Source organism: Lepidochelys kempii, chromosome 2, assembly GCF_965140265.1.
Source record: "Lepidochelys kempii isolate rLepKem1 chromosome 2, rLepKem1.hap2, whole genome shotgun sequence".
Lineage (NCBI taxonomy): Eukaryota > Metazoa > Chordata > Testudines > Cheloniidae > Lepidochelys > Lepidochelys kempii.
Window position 1 is genome coordinate 266,965,073 of NC_133257.1, and position 23,925 is coordinate 266,988,997.

The 23,925-nt window shown below is 44.0% G+C and overlaps 1 protein-coding gene across 4 annotated transcripts in view; it reads right to left on the reverse strand.

Annotated features, from left to right (window-relative positions):
- The window catches only part of SMARCC1 (SWI/SNF related BAF chromatin remodeling complex subunit C1), a 178,314-nt gene that overhangs the window by 87,227 nt on the left and 67,162 nt on the right, over nucleotides 1-23,925 (reverse strand). For all 4 annotated transcript variants that reach the window (XM_073334923.1, XM_073334922.1, XM_073334925.1 and 1 more), the window contains 6 exons: nucleotides 21,875-21,996; nucleotides 17,688-17,759; nucleotides 6,419-6,532; nucleotides 5,883-6,036; nucleotides 5,367-5,480; nucleotides 2,722-2,781 (listed from right to left, as the gene is read on the reverse strand). In XM_073334923.1, coding sequence (XP_073191024.1) covers nucleotides 2,722-2,781; nucleotides 5,367-5,480; nucleotides 5,883-6,036; nucleotides 6,419-6,532; nucleotides 17,688-17,759; nucleotides 21,875-21,996 — 636 coding nt within the window. The remainder of the gene's footprint in view (nucleotides 1-2,721; nucleotides 2,782-5,366; nucleotides 5,481-5,882; nucleotides 6,037-6,418; nucleotides 6,533-17,687; nucleotides 17,760-21,874; nucleotides 21,997-23,925) is intronic.

Sequence of the window (23,925 nt, forward strand, 5' to 3'; positions counted from 1 at the left end):
GTCCAACTGTGGAACACTTTGCCAGAGGATGTTGTGATGGCGAAGACTATAACAGGATTAAAAAAAAGAAAAAAACAGATAAATTCATGGAGGATAGTTCCAGAATGGGCAGGGATGGTGTCCCTAGCCTCTGTTTGCCAGAAGCTGGGAATGGGCAACAGGGATGGATCACTTGATGATTACTTATTCTGTTCATTCCCTCTAGGGTACCTAGCATTGGCTACTGTCGGAAAACAGGATACTGGGCTAGATGGACCTTTAGGTCTGACTCAATATGGCCATTCTTATGTTCTTAACAACAAAGAGAAATTACTTACCTGTACAGTAACTGGAATTATTCAAGACGTATTATCCAGTTGTGTATTCAATTCAAGGTGCACATGTGCTCATGTGCCAGGATCAGACATTTTTGCTAGCAATGTCTGGTCCATGCATGCACCCCAAACACCTTCATGCCAAGAGTACAAAGAGTGAAGCTGAACTAAATACCACTCCAATTCTCCCTCTATCGCAGAGCCCTGGCATGTAATAGGACTCCTAAACGGAGAGAAAGGAGGGCAGGTTGTCGAATACACATATGGACTAGACATTTCAAAGAACACTAGTAACTATACAGATAAGATACTTCAAATGACTGTTCCTATGCTGACTCTATTTGAAATGAGTCCTAAACAGTGACCTGAATAAGGAGATGTGAGCTTAGAGTTTTTCCCAAATAGAGTGTGACGGATTGTTCTACTGAAAGCAGCATCCACTCTGGATGCCTCTGCCACAGCACAGTGTTTAGCAAGCTATGTATGGAACCCCAGGTGGCAGCTTGTCAAGTGTCAATAATGGGGACTGACTTTTTTTTTTTCTTTTTTTTTTTTTAAAAAGGTAGAGTTCAAGCCTCCAGAGTTCTGGTGGAATGGGCCTAATATGATGGAACCTCATGGAATAAGTCCAAAGAGATCCACTTCTAAACATGCCTTCCCTGGACCTTTTTGTCCAACTATCCTAGAAAATGACTTGTACATTCCACACTTTGCTGGTGTATGTGATTCCTCCAGACCAAACAGACCCAGAGTGTCAGTCATTCTAAGGAAAGGCTCTCTCACAAGAGGTGGGGTACTTCAAACCAGGGAATTTTGTATGAGACATCATCCCTAAATAAGAAAGTTTTTGATAAATTAAAGGGGAGAAAACAGGGGAGGTGCAAAGAACCAAACTCTCAAAAAAACCCAGATAATTATGACTAATACAACAAATTGCCAGATGGCAAAAAACACTAGCACTAATAACTATTAAAAACTACTCACAAAATTCTTAGAAAAGATTTGAGGGATGCAGATACTCTAGCACTCCATCTCAAGCCTAGGGAAGCAAAGAGGAACTGGAGTGGCAGTTGGTCTGGCTCTGCTGTTTATACCCTTAGAATGGGACACGAGGGAGTCAGGGCGGTTTTGTATACAGGTATTTGCTAGATAAGGCATGAGTATAAACTAAACCAATAATGTAATGAGCCTACAAGGCGCATAAGACAATAACATTGTTAAACAATCCATAAGGCCCAAAAACCTTAGCATAAGCAGCTAACCAGGAAGAACCCTAGATCATAAGGTATCATAAAACAGAATGCTGTAATGACTAAAATGCTGACAGGTAATCACAACATGCTTGTTTATACCAGCTTGGATATTTTAAGTTAGGATTATCACAGATGTCTGATCACAAGAGTGCCATGGTAACTAATTAACATGTATGCCAATAAGCTTGAGGTAAAAGGCCTAGTAACCTATGGGAGAAGGTAACCCGACATTAGTAGGGTGAGGAAATGCAAATAAGGAAAAAAGGAGTAGGCACAATGTGTCAGCATAACACATTATAAAAGTTGTATCCCAGCCTGTGTGCACTGGGAGATGTAACTCTTGGGAGGTGCCAGGATTCCGACCACTGGTGATAGTGATGAGGAAGATAATGACTAATACTTCAGGTTCTTTTGCAAGGGCTGGTGAGAGTATGTGGATGCTCAGATGCACATTCTGTATTACCTTTATCTACCTTACGGGGTTGAGGTGTTTGTAACTTTTCTAACTGTCTTAGATACAGAGCGTTTTCCCTACAGAGAGGGAATACAGAGAGTATTGCAACCGTGCACATCAGGGTTCCCAGCTGACCAGTAATTTTAATACCACTGGACCTGATCTTGGGACAAGAACCTACCAAATCTCAGAGTGTCAACCGGGAATTTTTAAGTAATCAATGTAATTAATACACGATCAATAGATCCAACAACAGTGCAGGTGTGGTCTAAACAGACATTGCTAGTAAAAATCGGAGATCGAGACCAGATGTGCACCTCAAGTGGTGCACACACATGGACAATCACTGGAAGAACCACCAAATTACATCTCGTATTACTAAGGATATAATTTTGTACAGAGTTCATGCATTCCGTGACTTTAACGGACCTCCGTGACTTTGTTGACTTCAGCCCTGGCGGCCGGTGGTCAGCTCTCGATGGCAGGGCTCAGACTGTTAGTCCCTACCAGGTATTTTCCATAAAAATCAGGGATAGGTTGCAGGCTTCCGTGAATTTTTGTTTATTGCCTGCGACCTGTCCATGACTTTTACTAAAAATACCCATGACAAAATCCTCTCTTAACCTTAGATATTACATACAAAAGCCTCCTTTCTCTGGATTACCTACGGTATCCAACATTCTCCTTCATCAGCTCTTACCTCTAGTAGCAGCAGTGTCTCTTGCTCTGTCCATTCTCTTCCAGCACTGGCTCCCTTACTCTATAAAGGAAGAAAAGGCAAGATAGATTACTTATCTTTGCAGGAGCACTATTTTGAGCAAAAGAACTTCTTGTAAAAGCAGCAGCTGTAGTGGTTTAATCTACTACCACAGCCTATTAGTCACTCTTCCCAGCAATTCTGCTGTAGTTGATCATATGGCTGCCTACCTTAGGCAGTTGTCCAGTCTGCAAGAATTACACACAGAATTTCAAGAGACACAGGAGGATAGGAAAGTATGTTTAATTAAGGCAACACTTGCATGGTAGATAGGTTGGATTGTATGAGGTATATGGTGGATACAGTAATGTGCAGTTTGAGAGACTGAAGTCGTAGATTCTTACTAGGAAAACGATCCTCAAAAAGAGATAAAAATACCTGGAGTGAAAAAAGAATCTCCAAGGATAAGAGATAAGGAAATGCAAGCTCTTTGAAAAATATACATTCCCTCCCTGTAACTGCTGCCCTCAGTATGAGTATTTAGCACAGCATCACTCCTGAGTTTACTGTAGCTACACCAAAATGATTTGGGAATTACTTAAAAGTTTTCTTCGAACTACAGAACTCTTGGAGAGGATCCTACTACCAGTTTCAGCTGATAGAAACACACCATCACAGATGTCAAAGCTTCCCTCATAAGGAGGGAAGGTTAATGGGGTTATGTTGTTCTGCGTAAGACACTGAATTCGTGCCAATAACTTATCCTTTCCCCAAATATCTGCACAGAGTACAGATTACTAACCCATGCAGCACAAATTAAAAGTGTCAGCCATCAGACACTCAAAATTCTTACATAGGCTGGTGTGAATGCTTGAAAAACAACTGTTACTCCTGAGGGCATTCTGCGCCCCAAAAAATAAAAATTCTGTGCACAATATTTTAAAATTCTGCAAATTTTATTTGTCAAATAAATGTGGAGGCTCCAGCATGGCACTGGGAAGTACAGGCCACTGGCTGCAGAGGTGGGAGATCACTGTGCAGCTCCCCACAGGACACAGACTCTGAGGTGAGGCTGCACCCAACCTTGACAGTGCAAGGACTGGGCCCTGCCCAAAAAACACCCCAGGCCCTGCCCCTCTGTGGCCGGTGCACCAGGTGTGGGCAGGCAGGCTTAGCCTGGGCAGGATCCAAGTGTGGAGGGGCTTAGTATGGGGGGGATCCAGGTTTGGGCTGAGGAGCGATGGGTGTAGGAAGGGGGGGTTCAGGGGGGAGAGCTTCCTTCAGCTGTGGGAGAAATCTGGGGTGGGTCTGACACAGTCCCAGATGCCATGCAAGGGAAGAGGAAGTCCCGTCCTGTACAGCCAGGACTAGCAGCTGAGCCCGGTGCAGGATAGGAGCCACCAGCCGGGTCTTCCCCACTCCCGCGCCCTGCCCCACAGGGATTTACCTCTCTATGGCTGCCCTGGGCCCCTGAAACATACTGCTGGGGAGGGTCACATGACCACTCTTGTGCCTTCCATTTGCTTCCCCATCAGAAAGTCATTTTTCTGCGGGGAAGCAAAGAAATCTGCAGGGGACATAAATTCTGCACATGCGCAGTGGCACAGAATTCCCCCAGGAGTAAACTGCATGTACACAAAAGGAAATCACTTTTTTGGGGAAAAAAAGCCTAAGTCCATTTTTATAATTGTGTTTAAGAAGTGTCGAGGAGCACCTGGGAAAAGTACTGGCACTCTCACTGAATGAATGTATCAATCAAAAATAAGCGAATAAATCACACAATGAAATCTGGTACGGGCTGAATATGTATGGGTTGAATACCAATTTCTAGTAGGTACCCTCCAAATGTCAGTCTTTAGAACAGTGTGACACTGTCAGTAGTAATCCTCAATCTGTGTGCTCTTTGGGATAACACATATTGATCTTATGGAATCCACGTCCAAGCAGTTAGTCTGGTCTCAAGTAGAGCGAGTGAAACAATGATCTGAGGAAAACCCTGTATAGTTCCCGACATGAGGCAGCACTGAATAAATGGACCAGGGTTTCTAGGATACCTGAGTACTACCTTCTCTCTAAGCAGCCAGAAGGGCGGGGGAGCAGGCGGCCACAGAAGCACGGCATTTTGTCTTGACACTGCATTGCAATGGTGTGTCACAGCATTAAATCCGTTTGGGACATGCTACAATGATGGTGTGTCAGAACATCACTTCATGACTTGGCTCAGAGAGCCACCCTTTGCTGATGAAGTGACCTTCCAGTTCTGTAAGGCTGAGGAACACTGTCCCATTTGAACTGGGAAAACAGAACAATCTATTAAAAAAAACCTGACTAGCGGGATTTACCTCCCAAGCGCCTATGAAATCTATTTTGAAACATTCAGCAAGCCGCGTGCGATACGTATGATTAGAAGGGCCCTACCACTTTCACGGTTGTGAAAAATGTATCATGGTCAATGAAATAAACCCTTCCCTGTGATAACCGATTTCTCCAATGCTGCTGGGAGCACCCCAGTTGGGTGTCCAGGTGGAAGACACATGGGACAAGGATGGAGGAGCAGCAACATCCCACCTAGTGATTATGTAATGACTAAGGTTTGTGGAAGGAAGCTCAATAGAAGCCAAAGGGAAAGAAAAACTCAACAACTTTACCTTTGCCAAGGTCTTCTTTGAGTAAATATCTGTGCGAAGTCCAAAGTTCTGCAGGTCAGTAGGCTTTTCTTTGTTTTTCTCAGGAAAGCTCAACATCTGCTGGGCAGCAGGGACCTAAGAACAAAAAAACCAAACACATGATCATCAAGATGAACCTAGACAGGTGTGCACTGAACTAGCATTCTCCCCAAATCACCCTTGTTTACACACAAAACTAGCAAATTTGGGTTTGGAGTGCTGGAACTGTAGGTGCAACATTATTCTACAGAACGATGGAAAATCGACTACTAACAGAACGTTACTGAGACTGAAGGGCATGTGGAGAGAAGGATGCATTCCACCCTCCCAGAAAATGCATGAGCTACATACTCTGTTCAGGTACACACAGCATTGACCCTAGCTACAAATACAGACTGGCTAGGAGTATGTTAAGCCACTCCCAAAATACACGTACCACTATTTCTATCTGAATAAGTGTGCGCACATGTACACGGTGCTGGCGCCTGTAGGATTTACCTGAGGAGCTCGGAGATGAAGAGGCATAAGTCCAGAGGGGGTATCAGCAAGCACATTGAAGTGAGGAGTAGGAGGAGGGCCCATTGCCATGGGACGGCTTTCTGGATCCACTTGGTAGTTAACTAGACCCCACTGCTCCAGAAAGGCATGCACTCTATGGAACAACATTACATGACTGAAGTCTGAGGAAACAAACCCTCAAGCACATCTGCTACTGCAGAAAGAAGATACCAGGGAGGAAGTTCAAGTGTGCAACTGTGATGAGTTTGCTGCTAATCAAACAAAGGCAGGTTGAGTACTGTCCTATTTACCTTTCACTGTTATATTCACTGTAAATAAGGGTATTATAAAATGTGGTGTTCACCACAAAAGGAAAAAAGATGATCTGCCAATAGAAACGATTGATGCGCCTAGGCCTCAAGTCTTCTACCTCACTATGCAGGAGGTATAACTTATAATTTGTAATAAAGCAGCTTTGCTGGGATAAAATGTATTGTTACAGCTAAGGGTAGTGGCTGCAAGATTTAAGATTTTACCTCATTACAGCACATACATCTCCAGTCAGGTTCCTTCTGCAGGCAGTGCTGGTCAAGTACTCCTGAGGGTTTAAGCGATACGTATCAATCATGAAGTTCCGGTAAGCCAAGTATCTGGAAAGAGAAGGCAGTTCAACACACATCTGAAAATCTATACAGGTTCGTAGTATGTGTCATTTCAAATTCTGACCATTACTAAAATATCTTCATGTTGGCCCCCATCCTTCAATATATACAGCATGCCAGGGGCACCTGATATTCAGTTCAGTGACCATGAAGTCCGAAAACGCACACTTATAACTGTAGGGTGACAGTGAAGCTGAAGACCTGCAGGGTTTTTTTTTTGTTTTTTTTTGTTACTCCTGGTGAACTTTGCAACTAAGCAATCAATATAAAGTACAAAAAGTTAATGTGTATTTCTTTATCGAATTGGTTTATGCGCCATCATCTGACCCACCCCTCAGCATTTTATATTTGTGTCTATTTAGATTTTAATCATGGACCATATCTTTCTGTGTGTGTTGTCAAAGTATCAACTATTCTTTATGTGTTTAATAAATAATCTGCAAATTTAAAGTATCTCTCAGATTGCCAAAATAGTCCTCTCATTGTGAAATATAAGCAGGCCAAAAAAAAAAGGTGAAAAAGTGAAAAATCTCATTCCAAACGAGGGGCTCAACCCTGGCATTTAAAGGTGGCCAGAATCATTAACAATTCATTGAAATTTTCGTTTTGGTTCCAGATGTGCTTTTGGGCCATTGACCCAAACACCTAAGATGCCTAAAGAATTCACACAGGTACCCCATACATTGTCCTCTCAATGACCTTCCCTATCAGTCTACCAGACTGGCTGTAGCTTGGGTACTACATAACTAGGCACCAACAGCTGAAACGGCATTCCAGTTTGGTGGCACTTTATAGGCAGTTGGCTGCAGAGGGAAACTGAGTAGAGTAACTCTTGGATGCAAAAACCAACTGATTAATCCTAATCATTTTCCCCTCTGCATCAAATCTGAAAGCATGTTACACTTGGAAGGGCAGCAGAGCAACAGTTACTAGGATGCTACCCTGTTTCCCTCTGCAGCACAGTTTCCATGTGCAACAGTAATGGAAGTGAAAAGAGCATGACAAAGACTGGGGAATATGCACTAAAAATGAGAAAAAGAAAAGGTGCATGAGAACAGAGAAGAATGAGAGAACAAGAATGAAGATGTGGAAAAGAAGGCAAATACTGACGATGGGACCTCACATTGGTGCCCCAGATCATCTTCCCCACTAAGAACTAACTAACTGTTGAACAGCTAAGTTTGGATATGAGTCTTCACCTATAATTCTCCTTCCTTGAAGCCACCTCTGTGCAGAATTTTCAGGCCTTCTAACACAGGGTAGGGAAGAATTCCCTAGAGTATTCCCTAGAATTCTGATGCTGTGGCACTGCCAGCTGCCATACCTGTCCACCTACGAGTCAGCGAGCGTCACCACGTCTCTCTATTCACAGCCCCTTTCAGTCAGTTCCTGAACTGCATGAGAAGCAAGACCTCCCAATAAAAGACAGTTAGAAATTATAGAAGTAAATCATAAAACGAATACCAGCGCATATCCAAAGGATGCAACAAAAACCTAGGATATAACCTCAAAAACAGACTGCCAAACTAGTGGGCGAGTGAATCTCCAGTGTGGGAATAAAGATTATAGGTAACTATCTCTTAATTAAAAATATTCATAAGGGCATGTGCACACTCTGAGCGTGTGCGTACTGTAAATAAGTATGGGACCTCCCAAACTTAGTGTACAAAGAAAAGAGGTCAGTGTCTAATAAGCAACAAGAATACAAGCTGTTTAAATAGAAGGAGGAATAAGATGCCTTTGAATGACAAGAAATATAAACTGACAGATGCCTCAGTGATGCAGCCCTCAAAAAAGTCACTTTCCAAATTTGGCCAACTTAACTAAGGACATAATGGAAAAAAACTTTAAAAGGACTGGGAGAGTTTGGGCCCATCCATTTTGGAAACTGGTTTTGTAGGCAACTGACCAAAGAGGGATTTACTCCCCAGAGGCCAGATACAAGAATACTATTTAAAATGTATGCAGAGAGGATCATGTGGCTGCTTTGTTTAAGCCTAAGACGGTAACATCCCCTGAGGTTCATACTGAAGCCAAGCTAGTCTGGATAGTGTAAATGGAGACACCACCTCCTAGCTGGAGTCCTGTCAGTCCATACAGTAAGAGGCGTAATCAGATAGCTATTTAGATATAGTCCTCTGTGACAGAATTGCCCAAGGAATTGGCATCCAAAGAAAAAAGTTGGTTGAACTTTCTACAGTCTTTTGTTTGGTCAGCATGATCAGCAGCGGCCAGACTTTAAGCCTGATACAATCCGAAGGCTCACCCCACCCCGCCTTGTAGCACCACTGATCAATGCTACCAATAGGTGAAGACTAGCTATTGTCCCAGTGCCTTTCACAAACATTGGGTTTTGGTGCTAACTGAAAGAGAGCTTGGGATCCTTTGGCTTTTGCTGCTGCTGCTGAGGTTGTTCACCCAAGGAAAAGGGTAATGGGCACCTTTGAATCCAACTGTCATACTGAAAGTTAGTTTCTGAGCAGATGTCCTTCCTAAGCTCTCACCAGTGGAGTGCAAGGGAATAAAATACTAACACAAGAGCACTGGGTGGCTATTGTCTTTTTCACTACCTGACAACATGGCCTCAACCTAGTACCCAAAACACTCTTTCTACACACAGCTGGTCTCTAAGCTTTTCATTCCTCCTGTTGGAATCCAGCTCCCTACAGCCAACAATACACAAAGCCATCCACGCCTGAAACATCACCTTTCTTCCATTTCACTAGTTTTACAAGGCCTCCACACCTGATGCCAGACTAGGTCTATGCCTTCAGACTCAATCTTCCACCGCTCATGGAGAGGACTGCCATACTGTGGAGCCTTTCTCCTCAGCTCAACCTGCTTTTAGCCTTGTAAACCAAACATGCCAAACAGCGAAAGATAGCGGTTGCTGAATGGTAAAGCCCACTTCCAAATGGTTCTCAGCCCTGGTCTACACTAGGAGTTGAGGTCGAACTTAGCGCATTAAATAGATTTAACACTGCACCCATCCACATGACGAAGCCCTTTTTTTCAACTTAAAGGGCTCTTACAATCGATTTCCTTACTCTACCCCCGACAAGGGGATTAGCGCTGAAATCGGCCTTGCCAGGTCCAATTTGGGGTACTGAGGATGCAATTAGACGGTATTGGCCTCCGGGAGCTATCCCAGAGTGCTCCATTGTGACTGCTCTGGACAGCGCTCTCAACTCAGATGCACTGGCCAGGTAGACAGGAAAAGGCCCGCAAACTTTTGAATTTCATTTCCTGTTTGGCCAGCGTGGCAAGCTGCAGGTGACCATGCAGAGCTCATCAGCAGAGGTGACCATGATGGAGTCCCAGAATTGCAAAAGAGATCCAGCATGGACTGAACGGGAGGTTCGGGATTTGATCACTGTATGGGGAGAGGAATCCGTGCTATCAGAACTCCGTTCCAGTTTTCGAAATGCCAAAACATTTGTCAAAATCTCCCAGGGCACGAAGGACAGAGGCCATAACAGGGACCCGAAGCAGTGCTGCATGAAACTTAAGGAGCTGAGGCAAGCCTACCAGAAAACCAGAGAGGCAAACGGCCGTTCCAGGTCAGATGAGCTTCTGTGATGAGCTGCATGCCATTTTAGGGGGTTCAGCCACCACTACTCCAACCGTGTTGTTTGACTCCTTCAATGGAGATGGAGGCAACACGAAAGCAGGTTTTGGGGACGAGGAAGAAGATGATGAAGTTGTAGATAGCTCACAGCAAGCAAGCGGAGAAATCGGTTTTCCCAACAGCCACGAACTGTTTCTCACCCTGGACCTGGAGCCAGTACCCCCCGAACCCACCCAAGGCTGCCTCCTGGACCCGCCAGGCAGAGAAGGGACCTCTGGTGAGTGTACCTTTTTAAATAGTATACATGGTTTAAAAGCAAGCATGTTTAACGATTAATTTGCCCTGGCATTCACAGCTCTCCTGGATGTTCTCCCAAAGCCTTTGCAAAAGGTTTCTGGGGAGGGCAGCCTTATTCCATCCACCATGGTAGGACACTTTACCACTCCAGGCCAGTAGCACGTACTCGGGAATCGTTGTAGAACAAAGCATTGTAGTGTATGTTCGCTGGCGTTCAAACAACATCTGTTCTTTATCTCTCTCTGTTATCCTCAGGAGAGTGATATCATTCATGGTCAGCTGGTTGAAATAGGGTGCTTTTCTTAAGGGGACATTCAGAGGTGCCCGTTCCTGCTGGGCTGTTTGCCTGTGGCTGAACAGAAATGTACCCTGCTGTTAGCCACGGGGAGGGGGGAGGGGCTAGCCACGCGGTGTGGGGAGGCAAAATGCGACCTTGGAATGAAAGCACATATGCTATGTATGTAATGTTAACATCAAGCTTTACTGTGAAAGAGTGTATCCATTGGTCTATAAACTGTGTCTTTTAAAATACCACTGTCCCTTTTTTTTTTTCTGCATCAGCTGCATGTGTTTCACGGATCACAGGATCTTCTCCTTCCCAGAGGCTAGTGAAGAGTAGAAGGCGAAAAAAAAGTACTCGCGATGAAATGTTCTCTGACCTCATGATGTCCTCCCACACTGACAGAGCACAGATGAATGCATGGAGGCAGACAATGTCAGAGTGCAGGAAAGCACAAAATGACTGGGAGGAGAAGTGGTGGGCTGGAGAGAGTAAGTGGTGGGCTGAAAAGAGGGCTGAAGCTGAAGGCAGCGTGAGGAGAGGAGGCAGGATTCAATGCTGAGGCTGCTGCAGGATCAAACTAATATGCTCCAGCGTATGGTTGAGCTGCAGGAAAGGCAGCAGGAGCACAGACCGCTGCTACAGCCCCTGTGTAACCAACCACCCTCCTCCCCAAGTTCCATAGCCTCCTCACCCCGCCCAAGAACGCGGTAGGGGGGCCTCCAGCCATCCAGCCACTCCATCCCAGAGGATTGCCCAAGCAACAGAAGGCTGGCATTCAATAAGTTTTAAACTTTTAAAGTGCTGTGTGGCCTTGTCCTTCCCTCCTCCACCACCTCTCCCGGGCTACCTTGGCAGTTATCCCCCTATTTGTGTGATGAATGAATAAAGAATGCATGAATGTGAAGCAACAATGACTTTACTGCCTCTGCAAGCAGTGATCGAAGGGAGGAGGGGAGGGTGGTTAGCTAACAGGGAAGTAGAGTGAACCAAGGGTCGGGGGGTTTTATCAAGGAGAAACAAACAGAACTTTCACACCGTAGCCTGGCCAGTCATGAAACTGGTTTTCAAAGCTTCTCTGATGCGCACCGCGCCCTCCTGTGCTCTTCTAACCGCCCTGGTGTCTGGCTGCACGTAACCAGCAGCCAGGCAATTTGCCTCAACCTCCCACCCTGCCATAAACGTCTCCCCCTTACTCTCACAGATATTGTGGAGCGCACAGTAAGCAGTAACAACAGTGGGAATATTGGTTTCGCTGAGGTCTAACCAAGTCAGTGAGCTCCACCAGTGCGCTTTTAAACGTCCAAATGCACATTCTACCACCATTCTGCACTTGCTCAGCTCCTGACTACTGTCCAGGCTGCCTGTGTATGGCTTCATGAGCCATGGCATTAACGGGTAGGCTGGGTCCCCAAGGATACATATAGGCATTTCAACATCCCCAACGGTTATTTTCTGGTCTGGGAATAAAGTCCCTTCCTGCAGCTTTTGAAGCAGACCAGAATTCCTGAAGATGTGAGCGTCATGTATCTTTCCCGGCCATCCCACGTTGATGTTGGTGAAACGTCCCTTGTGATCCACCAGTGCTTGCAGCACTATTGAAAAGTACCCCTTGCGGTTTATGTACTCGCCGGCTTGGTGCTCCGGTGCCAAGATAGGGATATGGGTTCCATCTATGGCCCCACCACAGTTAGGGGATCCCATTGCAGCAAAGCCATCCACTATGACCTGCACATTTCCCAGGGTCACTACCCTTGATATCAGCAGATCTTTGTGTGGGCTACTTGCATCACAGGCGCCCCCACAGTAGATTTGCCCACTCCAAATGGATTCCCGACTGACCGGTAGCTGTCTGGCGTTGCAAGCTTCCACAGGGCTATTGCCACTCGCTTCTCAACTGTGAAGGCTGCTCTCATCATGGTATTCTTGCGCTTCAGGGCAGGGGAAAGCAAGTCACAAAGTTCCATAGAAGTGCCCTTACGCGTGCGAAAGTTTTGCAGCCACTGGGAATCGTCCCAGATCTGAAACACTATGCGAGCCCACCAGTCTGTGCTTGTTTCCCAGGCCCAGAGTCTGTGTTCCACCGCTTGAACCTGCCCCATTAGCACCATGATGCCCACATTGCCAGGGCCTGTGCTTTGAGAGAAGTCTGTGTCCATGTCCTCATCACTCTCGTCACCGCACGGACATTGCCTACTCGCCCGGTTTCGCTTTGCCAGGTTCTGGGGCTGCATATACTGCTGGATAATGCGCGTGGTATTTAATGTGCTCCTAATTGCCAAAGTGATCTGAGTGGGCTCCATGCTTGCCATGGTATGGCTTCTGCACAGAAAAAAGGCATAGAACAATTGTCTGCCGTTGCTCTGACGGAGGGAGTAGTGACTGACGACATGGCTTACAGGGTTGGCTTATAGGGAATTAAAATCAACAAAGGGGGTGGCTTTACATCAAGGAGAAACAAAAACAACTGTCACACAGAATGGCCCCCTCAACGATTGAACTCAAAACCCTGGGTTTAGCAGGCCAATGCTCAACCCACTGAGCTATCCCTCCCCCCCGGTATTTCAGGCAGGACTGAATCTCCATTAAACTTTTCAAGGTGCCCCTAACAGACCTCACTGAAATGACTGTTGGCCGTTGATTTCACAGAGAGAGGGAGGGGGGAGCAAATGAATACAAACCAAATCTGTTCTATTTCTTGTTTTGATCCACTCCATCTATCTTTTACATCTTTGGCTGGCAGCAGACAGTGCAGTAGCACTGCTAGCCATCCACATCTCCTGGCTGCTCGGCAGAAGATGGTACAATAGGACTGCTGGCTGGACTAAAGAGAATAACCTGGTCGAGTCACTCCTAATTTAGTCCCTGCACCCGTGTCTGCCCAGGTGCTCCTGACCGACCTTACCGAGGCGGCCAGGAGCACCTTGGACACGATGACGATGGTTATCAGGCGTATTGCACCGTCTGCTGCCACAAGGCAATGGGTTGCTGCTGCTGTGTAGCAATGCAGTACCGCGTCTGCCAGCACCCAGGAGATAGAATCATAGAATCATAGAATATCAGGGTTGGAAGGGACCCCAGAAGGTCATCTAGTCCAACCCCCTGCTCAAAGCAGGACCAATTCCCAGTTAAATCATCCCAGCCAGGGCTTTGTCAAGCCTGACCTTAAAAACCTCTAAGGAAGGAGATTCAAGATGTACGGTGACAGTGAGCTGAGCAGGCTCCATGCTTGCCGTGGTATGGTGTCTGCACAGGTAACTCAGGAAAAAAGGCGCGAAACGATTGTCTGCCGTTGCTTTCACGGAGGGAGGGCGGGCCTGACGACATGTACCCAAAACCACCCGCGACAATGTTTTTTGCCCCATCAGGCATTGGGATCTCAACCCAGAATTCCAATGGGCGGAGGAGACTGCGGGAACTGTGGGATAGCTACCCACAGTGCAACACTCCGGAAGTAGACGCTAGCCTCGGTACTGCGGAAGCACTCCGCCGAGTTAATGCACTTAGAGCATTTTGTGTGGGGACACACGCAATTGGAGAGTGAATTTGTGTGGGGGGGTGGAGGGTGAGAAAACCTGGATTTGTGCTGGAAATGGCCCACCTGTTGATCACTTTAGATAAGCTATTACCAGCAGGACAGTGGGGTGGGAGGAGGTATTGTTTCATGATTTCTGTGTGTATATAAAGTCTGCTGCAGTTTCCACGGTAAACATCTGATGAAGTGAGCTGTAGCTCACGAAAGCTCATGCTCAAATAAATTGGTTAGTCTCTAAGGTGCCACAAGTACTCCTTTTCTTTTTGCGAATACAGACTAACACGGCTGTTCCTCTGAAACCTATATAAAAACGATTTCTAAAAAACTGACTTCTATAAATTTGACCTAATTTCGTAGCGTAGACATACCCTCAGTGTCAAAGGTGAAGGTTCTAAGATCAGTATCAATCTTCTCTCTAGCTATGAATATCTCTGCCTGCAAGCTCTTATGTGAGCATTGGCCAACTCATGCTTCAACTGAAGGCCTACTTACAAGAGGCACTCTGAGAGCCTCTAAGAGTGATCGAAGGGGTTCATAAAACTTAATGGTTCTCAGACATATCCAGGCAGCTCTGACACCCATGCATGTAACATTCAACACCAAAGCACAGGAATGTAGCAGTTGTGCTTATTCTTAACTGACATCTTTTTGCTACAAGTACATTACTTAAAGCTGCTGTCGCTTAAGGGAAGAAGATGACATGCTGAAAAGGAAAAATTTACTCCTGATGGAATTCTGCACCAAAAATTAAAAGTTCTGCACACAATATTTTATAATTGTGCAAATTTTATTGGTCAATAAATAAATGTGGCTCCAGCATGGCAGTGGGGAGTACAGGCCACTGGCTGCATAGGGGTGGGAGATCACCCTGAAGTCCCCACCTCCCCCAGTACACTGACTCGGCAGTGAGGCTGCACCTGACCCTGATACAATGCAAGGGCTGGGCCTGCCCCAGAAACACCCTGGGCCCTGCCGGGTGTAGGGTGAGTGTGCCTCTGTGGGGCAGCCTGGGTGTGGGCAGCTCAGTGGGATATCTGGATGCACAGGGGCTCATTGGGGGTTTCTGGGCGCAGGGGCAATGGGACTCTGCAGGGGGTCCAGGTGAAGGTGGTTGGGGATCAGCAGGGGGCTCAGTGGAGGGTCTGGGTGCTGGGGGAGTGGGGCTTCTAGGTTGGGGGTCCAGGTGTAGCTGGTTGGGGATCAGGGTGTGGGGGGTTCGTCAGAGGGGTCTGGGGTAGGGGATAGAGCTTGTCAGGGTGAGGGTTCAATGGCCCACCTTAACGGGGGAGCCCCAGCTGGGCTCCCAATTGCCCCCGAGACTCCTCTATCCCCTTTTCTTCCCCATCTCATCCCCCTCACTCCCACATTCACCTCCCACTGCCCTATTCCACCCCTGCTTCCTTCCCCACACCTCTTCTTCCCTCATTTTCCCCAACCCTCTCCTTACCCAGCCCCACCACAGGCACTCTCTGTTGCACAGAAAACAGGAAGCCTCCCAGCACACAGAAGGGGAACACGACTGGCACTAGGACCCAGGATGTGGCATTCAGTTGAAGAGTCAGCGACACTCTAGACAAAGCCTCAAAAGGATCAAAAGTCTTAAAAGCTATGAGAGTTGTGTCTTGTCTTGCCCTGGGAAGGTGAGAACTCTATGTTTGCAATTTTTAAAAGGAGGTGTATTCTGTTAGCAGATATAATCAGTTGTGTGATTTTCTAGCATGCTAATTAAATGAAGTACTAGTGATGGATGACGAAAGCTATATTAAAGTAGTATTTAGGTGAAGACTTCACCCTCAGCAAAAATTCCCTTTAAGACATATCTTCGCACCAGCGGTACTCGGCCAATATTTCAACCGACAACACAAATGCTGTCTGTGTGTTTGGAATGGGGTGTGTCATAACTGAACAACCAAAACTATTTTTTTTTAAAAAAAAAGGTTTATTTCTTCTGTTTGGCATTCAGCTTGCGCTTTTAAATCCCAATGCCAAAAATATGCAGCATTCACTGAAATTGCAGCAAGTACACAAAAATGTGCTAAAATTCCCACTCAAGATCCATCTACCCAAATTGGTGCCATAATGTTTTACGGTGTTACCATAGTTTTTAAAGATTTAGTGTGAGCAGACATATTTTCATGAATCCTTTTAACTTAAAACAGAGTTTTGTCAATTTAAATATCTTCCTGTATTGCCAAAAACCCAACAGCCTTCTGCTATTCCACAAAAATCTGACAGTGAAACACACTTTAAACAATTGTTCAATAGCATAGTTTTACTGTGTGTGCTGACAGACATGCAATACTTTACAAAAGCAAATAGTGAAGAGTAAATGTAATCTCTCAGTTTCAATAATCTAAAGAGTTATTAACAAAAAATAAAATTTATCTTGACAATTTCCTTTTAACCTTTCATGTTAAAGGCAATATTTCCAAGACTAGTCACTAGTGTGTATGAATAAACATAATTACATTATTATTTTAATAGGAAGATCTTCTTAAACAGATGGTAAAGAGGAGATACACCAATTAAAGCATACAGTAGGATTGCAAGGAAAACAGCAAGTTATTGAGATAAGCCAGTGATCTTGCATCAAAATATTTATCATGTTACGTCTTGAACTGAACACAGAAATTAATCTGGTGTACAGAGCAACCTGGCATATTTCGAGACGGTATTACAGCCAAAGAGACTTTTACACTGAAATAAAAGACCCCAAAATTGCCATTCCCAGCTCTGAAAAGCAGCATTCGTAGTTAGGATCCTGTGGAAGTGGTTTTGTTATTTTTAAACAATTGTGTAAAGTTCTGCAGTGGATGATAGGCACTAGATACCACAATGATGGATGTAAACCTCTAGTTCAAATCAGAACAGCACAATTGCAGGTGCATGAAAGCAGGTACGTTATAAATGAAAAATGGTCACTAGATGGCTTGGGATATTCTGATTTTTTTATGCTTACAATGGAACTGCATAATCTCTGTGCTATATACTTGGAACTATGAACTTTTATGTTTAAACCAATGTGGTCACGTGTTGTATATCTGTAAACAAAGATCAGTGGCAGCTAGCTATTTTCATGTTTTGTTTTATTATGTATGCTTTAAAAAACCTTAAACTTCTTTCAGAAACCATTTTACTGTGTACATAACACACTGTACTAGCTTTGCAACCATTAATCAGGGGTATTTTTCCTAGATATCCAACCTGCTTAATATTGCTTAGATATATGTACAATTCTTACCTAAATCACAATGAAGTTAATTGTGTAAACAGATACTTCTTGACAATGGACAGACCAGAAATACCTCAGTGCTCTTTTACACTATTTTCTGATGCATCAGTTCACCCTTGTGTATGTGAAGGGGGAAAAAAAAAAGACTACAGTATTTCTGGAACTGAAAGCATTGCTTAGGCTTCTACTAGGGAATACAGCCACAGGCCTATATCTATGCATTTTACTTACATTTCTGGAGTCTTGGACTTGTTTTTCCCATTGAAGAACTCTGGAAGAGCACGGCGTTCAATTACATGAATACTGCAAGAAAGTGTGATAAGCAACATGCTTACTAAAGAGAATATACAAAATCCAGATGCCAAAAGCTTGAATTCACTTTCAAGAACTTTCACCCAGCCTTAACATGAGCACCTGAAGTGCTAACATTTAAAACGAACACTGTTGTTCAGACACCTAAATATCCCAACACAGCATATAGAAATATATTCTCTAATTACTTAGTTTTAACCACATAAGCAGAGCAATTCAGACATGAACTGCAAAGATTGTGCTTAATTCAAGTGATGAAAAGATACATGCCCAATGTTCCTTTAATCAGACTTGGGGGGAGTGAGAGGAAACAAGATTTTCAACCCATAAAAAGAGATTTTTACTCTAATGTTTTGAAAGTTTATAGGTTGATAAATGCCCTTGCCTGCACCCCAGTCTAATCCATAGAGAGTATGCAGCACAGGTCTGATTGCCTCAAAAAACCCCAAACATTTGCAATTCATATGTAATGATAAGCTTACAAATATTTGCTTCAAAATCATGCAGCATTAGAATTGGGTGCTCATTACTTTGAAAGTCAGGCAAATGCCTAAATAGGTATTTAGGAGTATTAAGTTTATGATCCTATATTTCAAAACCTTAGCACTAGTCAATTTTTTAAAAGTGAATTAAAACTCCAGCTGTTTTGGGGGGATTTTACCATCTCATTTTCTTACAAAAAATTCTCTTTCCTCTGTTGCCATGTGAACGATCCACACGAATAAAAGAGGAAACTGACTATTGTACAGCAAAACTGAGAATACATGAAGTGCTATCAAACACACAAAGTAAACTAGCTCAAAGGATAAAGTAAAAATTCAATTTATTTTAGTCAGATATTTAATGAATTACATATAAATACTATGGGGGAAATTTCAAATAAAAGTGGAGTTTTTTAGTTGACTGGGTCCATTTAAAAGGGGATGAAAGAAGACTTTATCATTCTACAGCTTTTACTAGACCAGCTACAAGTAACATATGCTGTAGAAGGTGAAGAGATTTCTGTTAGTTTCTCTCATCCTTCAAAGAAAGCATAAGGAGGAAATATGGTTTGCTGATCCGTTACTTTAAAAAAATACAAAGCAAATTGATCCCAAGACATTTCAGCTTTAGGGTAATTCCACCTCCAGAATTCTATCACCATAAAGCTAGTCAGTTCATTTTGTACACTCCACACAAGGTAAACAGAATATGAAAATCTTATACCAGGCTTTGAAATATAAAGTGCAAATAGAAATTCATTTTGCTTAAAAAACAAACTTGTCAGCCAAAATGTATATGATCCTTGATTATTCAACCCATTTCTCCATGCTTTAATGGATGAGCCCTTTCCTGGGTTATGTGTATTAAAGCAGCAAGGAATACACAGTATTCTGGATACAATTCTCTTGCCATCTATTGAACTATGACAAAAAAAGTCAACCCTGCTTTGTAAAAGAAGCTTAAATGGCATGAAATTCCCTCCATAAAATTACTTTAATAAGCTCATACAATGACAACTATTTTGTATGAAGTTAAGAACTGGGGACAGTTATGATGGCCTTTAGATAGAACTTCTTTGGAGGGTGGGATAAGGGTGTGGGGGCAGTGGCGTAGCCAGGTGGAAAAAACAGGGGGAGTGGAGATAAAAAAGGCGCCACCCCCTGGTACTCACCCAGCGGCGCTCTGGGTCTTCAGCAGCACTTCGGCATCGGGTCCTTCACTCGCTCCGGTCTTCGGCACCGAAGGACCCCCCACCGCAATGCTGCCGAAGACCGGAGCGAGTGAAGGACCTGATGCCGAAGTGCTGCTGAAGACCCGGCGCGCCGCCAGTTGAGTAGAAATTTTAAAGGCGCCAAGTAATTCAAAAGGTGCCACTTCTGCTCGGTGGGAGAGTGGCTGCAATGACACCAGTCAGGATCCGGTCATGCTAGTGCTATACAAAATACACAAAAATTCTTTTTTTTTGCTGGAGCCAAATGATACTAGCCTTAGAATGACTGTTTTTCCATAACAATTTATAAAATATTTTAGAAAATAGTGTATAGTCTAAGGTGCTTAAGCATGCTTCAGATTATAAAATTCTTTGCCAGAAAGATACTAGATTACTTATGACTGGGCATGTCAAAGAAGCACACTTTGAATTTGAAAGTGTAGCAGTGAATAGTTTGTTCACATCCTCAAATAACTCAAACAAGTATCTCAGTGGTAACTGCATCAGTAGTGCTACTGTCAGAAGTCGGTGGGTGGGACAGATTCAAGTATGTGCTATCCAATTCTCCAGAAAGTAACATCTATCCCAGAGAAGAATCACAGAGTTTCCAGAAACTGCAAAAACTCAGTGCCATTGCTTTACTAGAACAGCCTGTGAAACTATTCTGCTGTGATGGTTATTTTAGCCCTAAATCCATCAGCCTGGTGAAGTAACAGCCATAGAAAGTATTAGAGTCCAAAACACAGTGGGCTTTCTTTCACATCAATTTGTTGCTGTCTGGATGTCAGACCTCCTTCACCACAGATCTGCTATATGTTGTCTATTAAGTGTCATAGTGGATGTTAATGATCCAATGAGCAGTTTTGTATGGGTCTATAGAAATTCAGCACCAAGTTTCTGCCAGTCATGTTGCACAAACTGATTTAGCTGCCTGAGAGACCCCCTTAGGATTATTACTGCTGCTATAAACAGATTAATTTGGAATCCTCTTAGTAAACAACCTGCAACTGAAATGTCAGGATTTTGCCTGAAAGCCCCAGCATAATTGTACCTTGATTCTGAATGAGGCCTCTGGGTGGTACCGTAATACAAAATGTACTCTCTCTCCAGTACCAGAGTACCTATGCACCTAACAATCTTTTAATATATTTATCCTCACAACAACATTGTGAGGTAGGACAGTATTCTTAACATAAGAACAGCCATACTGGGTCAAACCAAAGGTCCATCTAGCCCAGTATCCTGTCTTCTGACAGTGGCCAATGCCAGGTGCCCCAGAGGGAACGCACAGAACAGGTAATCATCAAGTGACCCATCCCCTATTGCCCATTCCCAGCTTCTGGTAAACAGAGGGTAGGGACACTATCCCTACCCATCCTGGCTAATAGCCATCTTTTATCCTCATTTGTAGGCACAGGACTTTGCCCAAGGGTCATAGTTTGGCAAAGCAGAAAACTGAACCCAAATCTCAGGCTAATGACCTAACCATTGCATCTCTTTCAAATAATAATAATGAAAGACGACATCTGACAAATACGGTCATTTTTTGAATATTTGGAAACACGCGTTAAGGATGCATTTGTATAGATTAGAATTTACAGTCACAGCTGCCTAGAACTTCAACAAAGGAAACATCAATGTTATAACCCTAAAATGGCACACAGGAAAAGAGGTCTTCCCCTCAAATGATGGCCTCTTCAGGTGAGTGACAATCTCTCTCGCCTGAGTTTTGAAAACATGTATTTTTAAAAAGATCACTACAGTAAGGGCTGGGTTTCCAGACAACAGTGATTAGCAATTCTAGATATAGTCACTAATACTTCTCCTCTTCCACTCCCAACACACACCCATTTCCTAGATGTGGAAGTCTACCAGCGTTGGTTAGTTCACCTAGATCTCTGAGCTACACAGTCATAAGGTGGACATTCCTTATATAAAATGATGAAGGGGAATTCAAAGACAAGCAGACATTTTCCCCCCACAGATAAAGTTCAATTAATAAGTAATCTTTTTAGAACCAATATTTGAAACCCATGATGGTTAAACATTTTCCATTTCTAGAAAAAATTAGCAGCCACGGTAGGTTATGGGTGAGCAGAAAGGTTATCAGCAAATCTGGAACTCACGAAAATAGGTCTAAGCAACAATAGGCAAGGCAAGGCATACTGAAGACAGGAACCACGCAAGCTTCTCCACCTTAATTCTAACCTACCACAAGCCCTACAAGACTAAGAGCAAAGAACTTCTAATCACATTAAGGTGCATTTTGCAATGGGGATAGCTGTCAAGAAGGCACTAGACCTAAACTAAATTAATTTCTGCTTGCAACTCAACAAAATTCCAGCCCAGATATTTAACTGGTGAAACAAAGTTCAGTAACTCTCTGAATCCTCTCCCCAGATTTTGTTCTTACCAGTTGTAGTCAAACCATGATGCATAGCTTGGAATAATTATGTGATTGGTCTGTTCCGTGACATTGTCTTCACCTGGGTCAATGGATCGACTCTGATCACCTTTGTTGGGATCTTCATCTTCCTACAGCAGGAGAAAGACAAAAAAAGCCTTAAAAATGGGGGTGTAGCATGAATAAGGACTTGTTTACACAGTGGTCTAGTGCACAGCAAGCTGCAGTGTGAATCTACAGTGTACTAGCTGGCTGTGTGCACTCTGCTGCATTTCAAAGCACACTATGAAACTTTCAGTGTACCGTAGCAAGGTTCACATGCCAAGTTAATGTGCGCTGGCAATAAGAACTGTAAATACAGCGTCCTAATCAGAAACATGCAAGTCCCTTGATAGGCTATGTCTAGTACTACTGATCCCGGGGAATACTTGCAGGTGGTTAGCATGACTCAGAGGCTGACAGTCCAATGTGGAGGACTGTTCAAGAAAAGGGAATAAAAAAAGAAATGTACTTCATCCTATCCTAACCCATGAACCACCACTCTCAGTCGGCCACGCAGATTGCAAAGGATCATCCAGCCATCTACTATCCCATGCTGCTCGTGCATGTGGGCCCTAATGATACTGCAAGGTATGACCCTGAGCAGATCAGAAGTGACTACAGGGTTCAGAGTGAGGGTGAAGGGGTGGGGGGCGCAGGTAGTGTTCCCAATGATCCTTTCAGTCAAGGGTAGGGGCCGAGGGAGATACGGCTACATCCTGGAGATAAGCGCATGGCTGTGCAAATGGCATCACCAGGAGGGCTTCGGCTTCCTTGACTATGGGATCCTGTTCTGAGGAGGACTGCTGAGACAGACAAACAAAAAACAACAACCCCTGCCAAACCCGGCCTGATCCAGGATTCTGGAAGCTGTGCTGTGTTGAAAGAGGCTGTTGAGGCTCTTTAGGGGAGATTACTGGGCTGTAGCAGCAACGTTTAAGAAGGAAATCTGAGCTGAATGCGTTGAAAAATGTAACTGTTGGAGGAAGCAGCTCTTGTTGAAAAGGCATGATGACAATGAATACTGTGTATGGGTTTTTGTGTACTCTGTGAGTGGGGGTGGAGGGAAAAGGGGACAGGGTGAGGTTGGGGGTTATATAACATTTCAAAAGTCGTAACGGATTACAATCTGGATGGATGGCATACACAACTATAGCCATGTCTACATTGGGGTGGTATAGCAGCACAACTACGCTGCTGAAGCTATGGCGCAACGTGGACACAGACTAATGATGGAAAGAGGTTTTCTGCTGCTTTATGAACTCCACCTCCCCGAGCAACGGTAGCTAGGTTAATGGAATATTATTCCGTCGATGTAACTGCATCTGCATGGCGAGTTAGGTCAGCACAGCTACGGCGCTGAAGGGTGTGGATTTTTCACACCCATGAGCACTGCAGCCTAAGATTCTTTCTTCTCTCCCCTTTTCAAACAGGACAACCCACATACAAATCAGATATACACCAAAGTTTAGCAAAACAAGAATAGCACAGACTAAGTAGAGTGAGTATGGGATAGGTTTTCAAAGTTGGACATGTGCAAGTGCAAAAAAAAACCTAACTGGCGTGCACAGGTGTACGTGTTAGGCATACAAATTCCACACACGCAAATAGATGCATCAAATTTTGGAAATCTGTGTGTCTCATCTGCACAAGTGGCCTCTAGAGGTCATTGCTCTGCCACAGCAGTGAGGTTTACTTGGCAAATTGTTTATACATAAGACACATGTTCAACAATTCAGTTAATAATTTTTTCCCCAAAACAGAGGATCCAATCCTGCAGTCTGTTCACAGTCAATGCTCCAGTTGCATTTAAGTCTGCAGGACCAAGTCTAAAGAACAAAGGACACATCTCAGGTTTTTAAAAGCCTAGCAAAGCATGTTGAAGTTATTTAAGTCTCTTCAGATTCCATTTAACTTATAACGTATAAAAGGGTGTAGTAACCTCACAATACTAAGTAAATTTTCTTTTACTACATAAAGGAGAACTTCATCTAAGCAGAAGACTCTCTCCTACAAAGGAT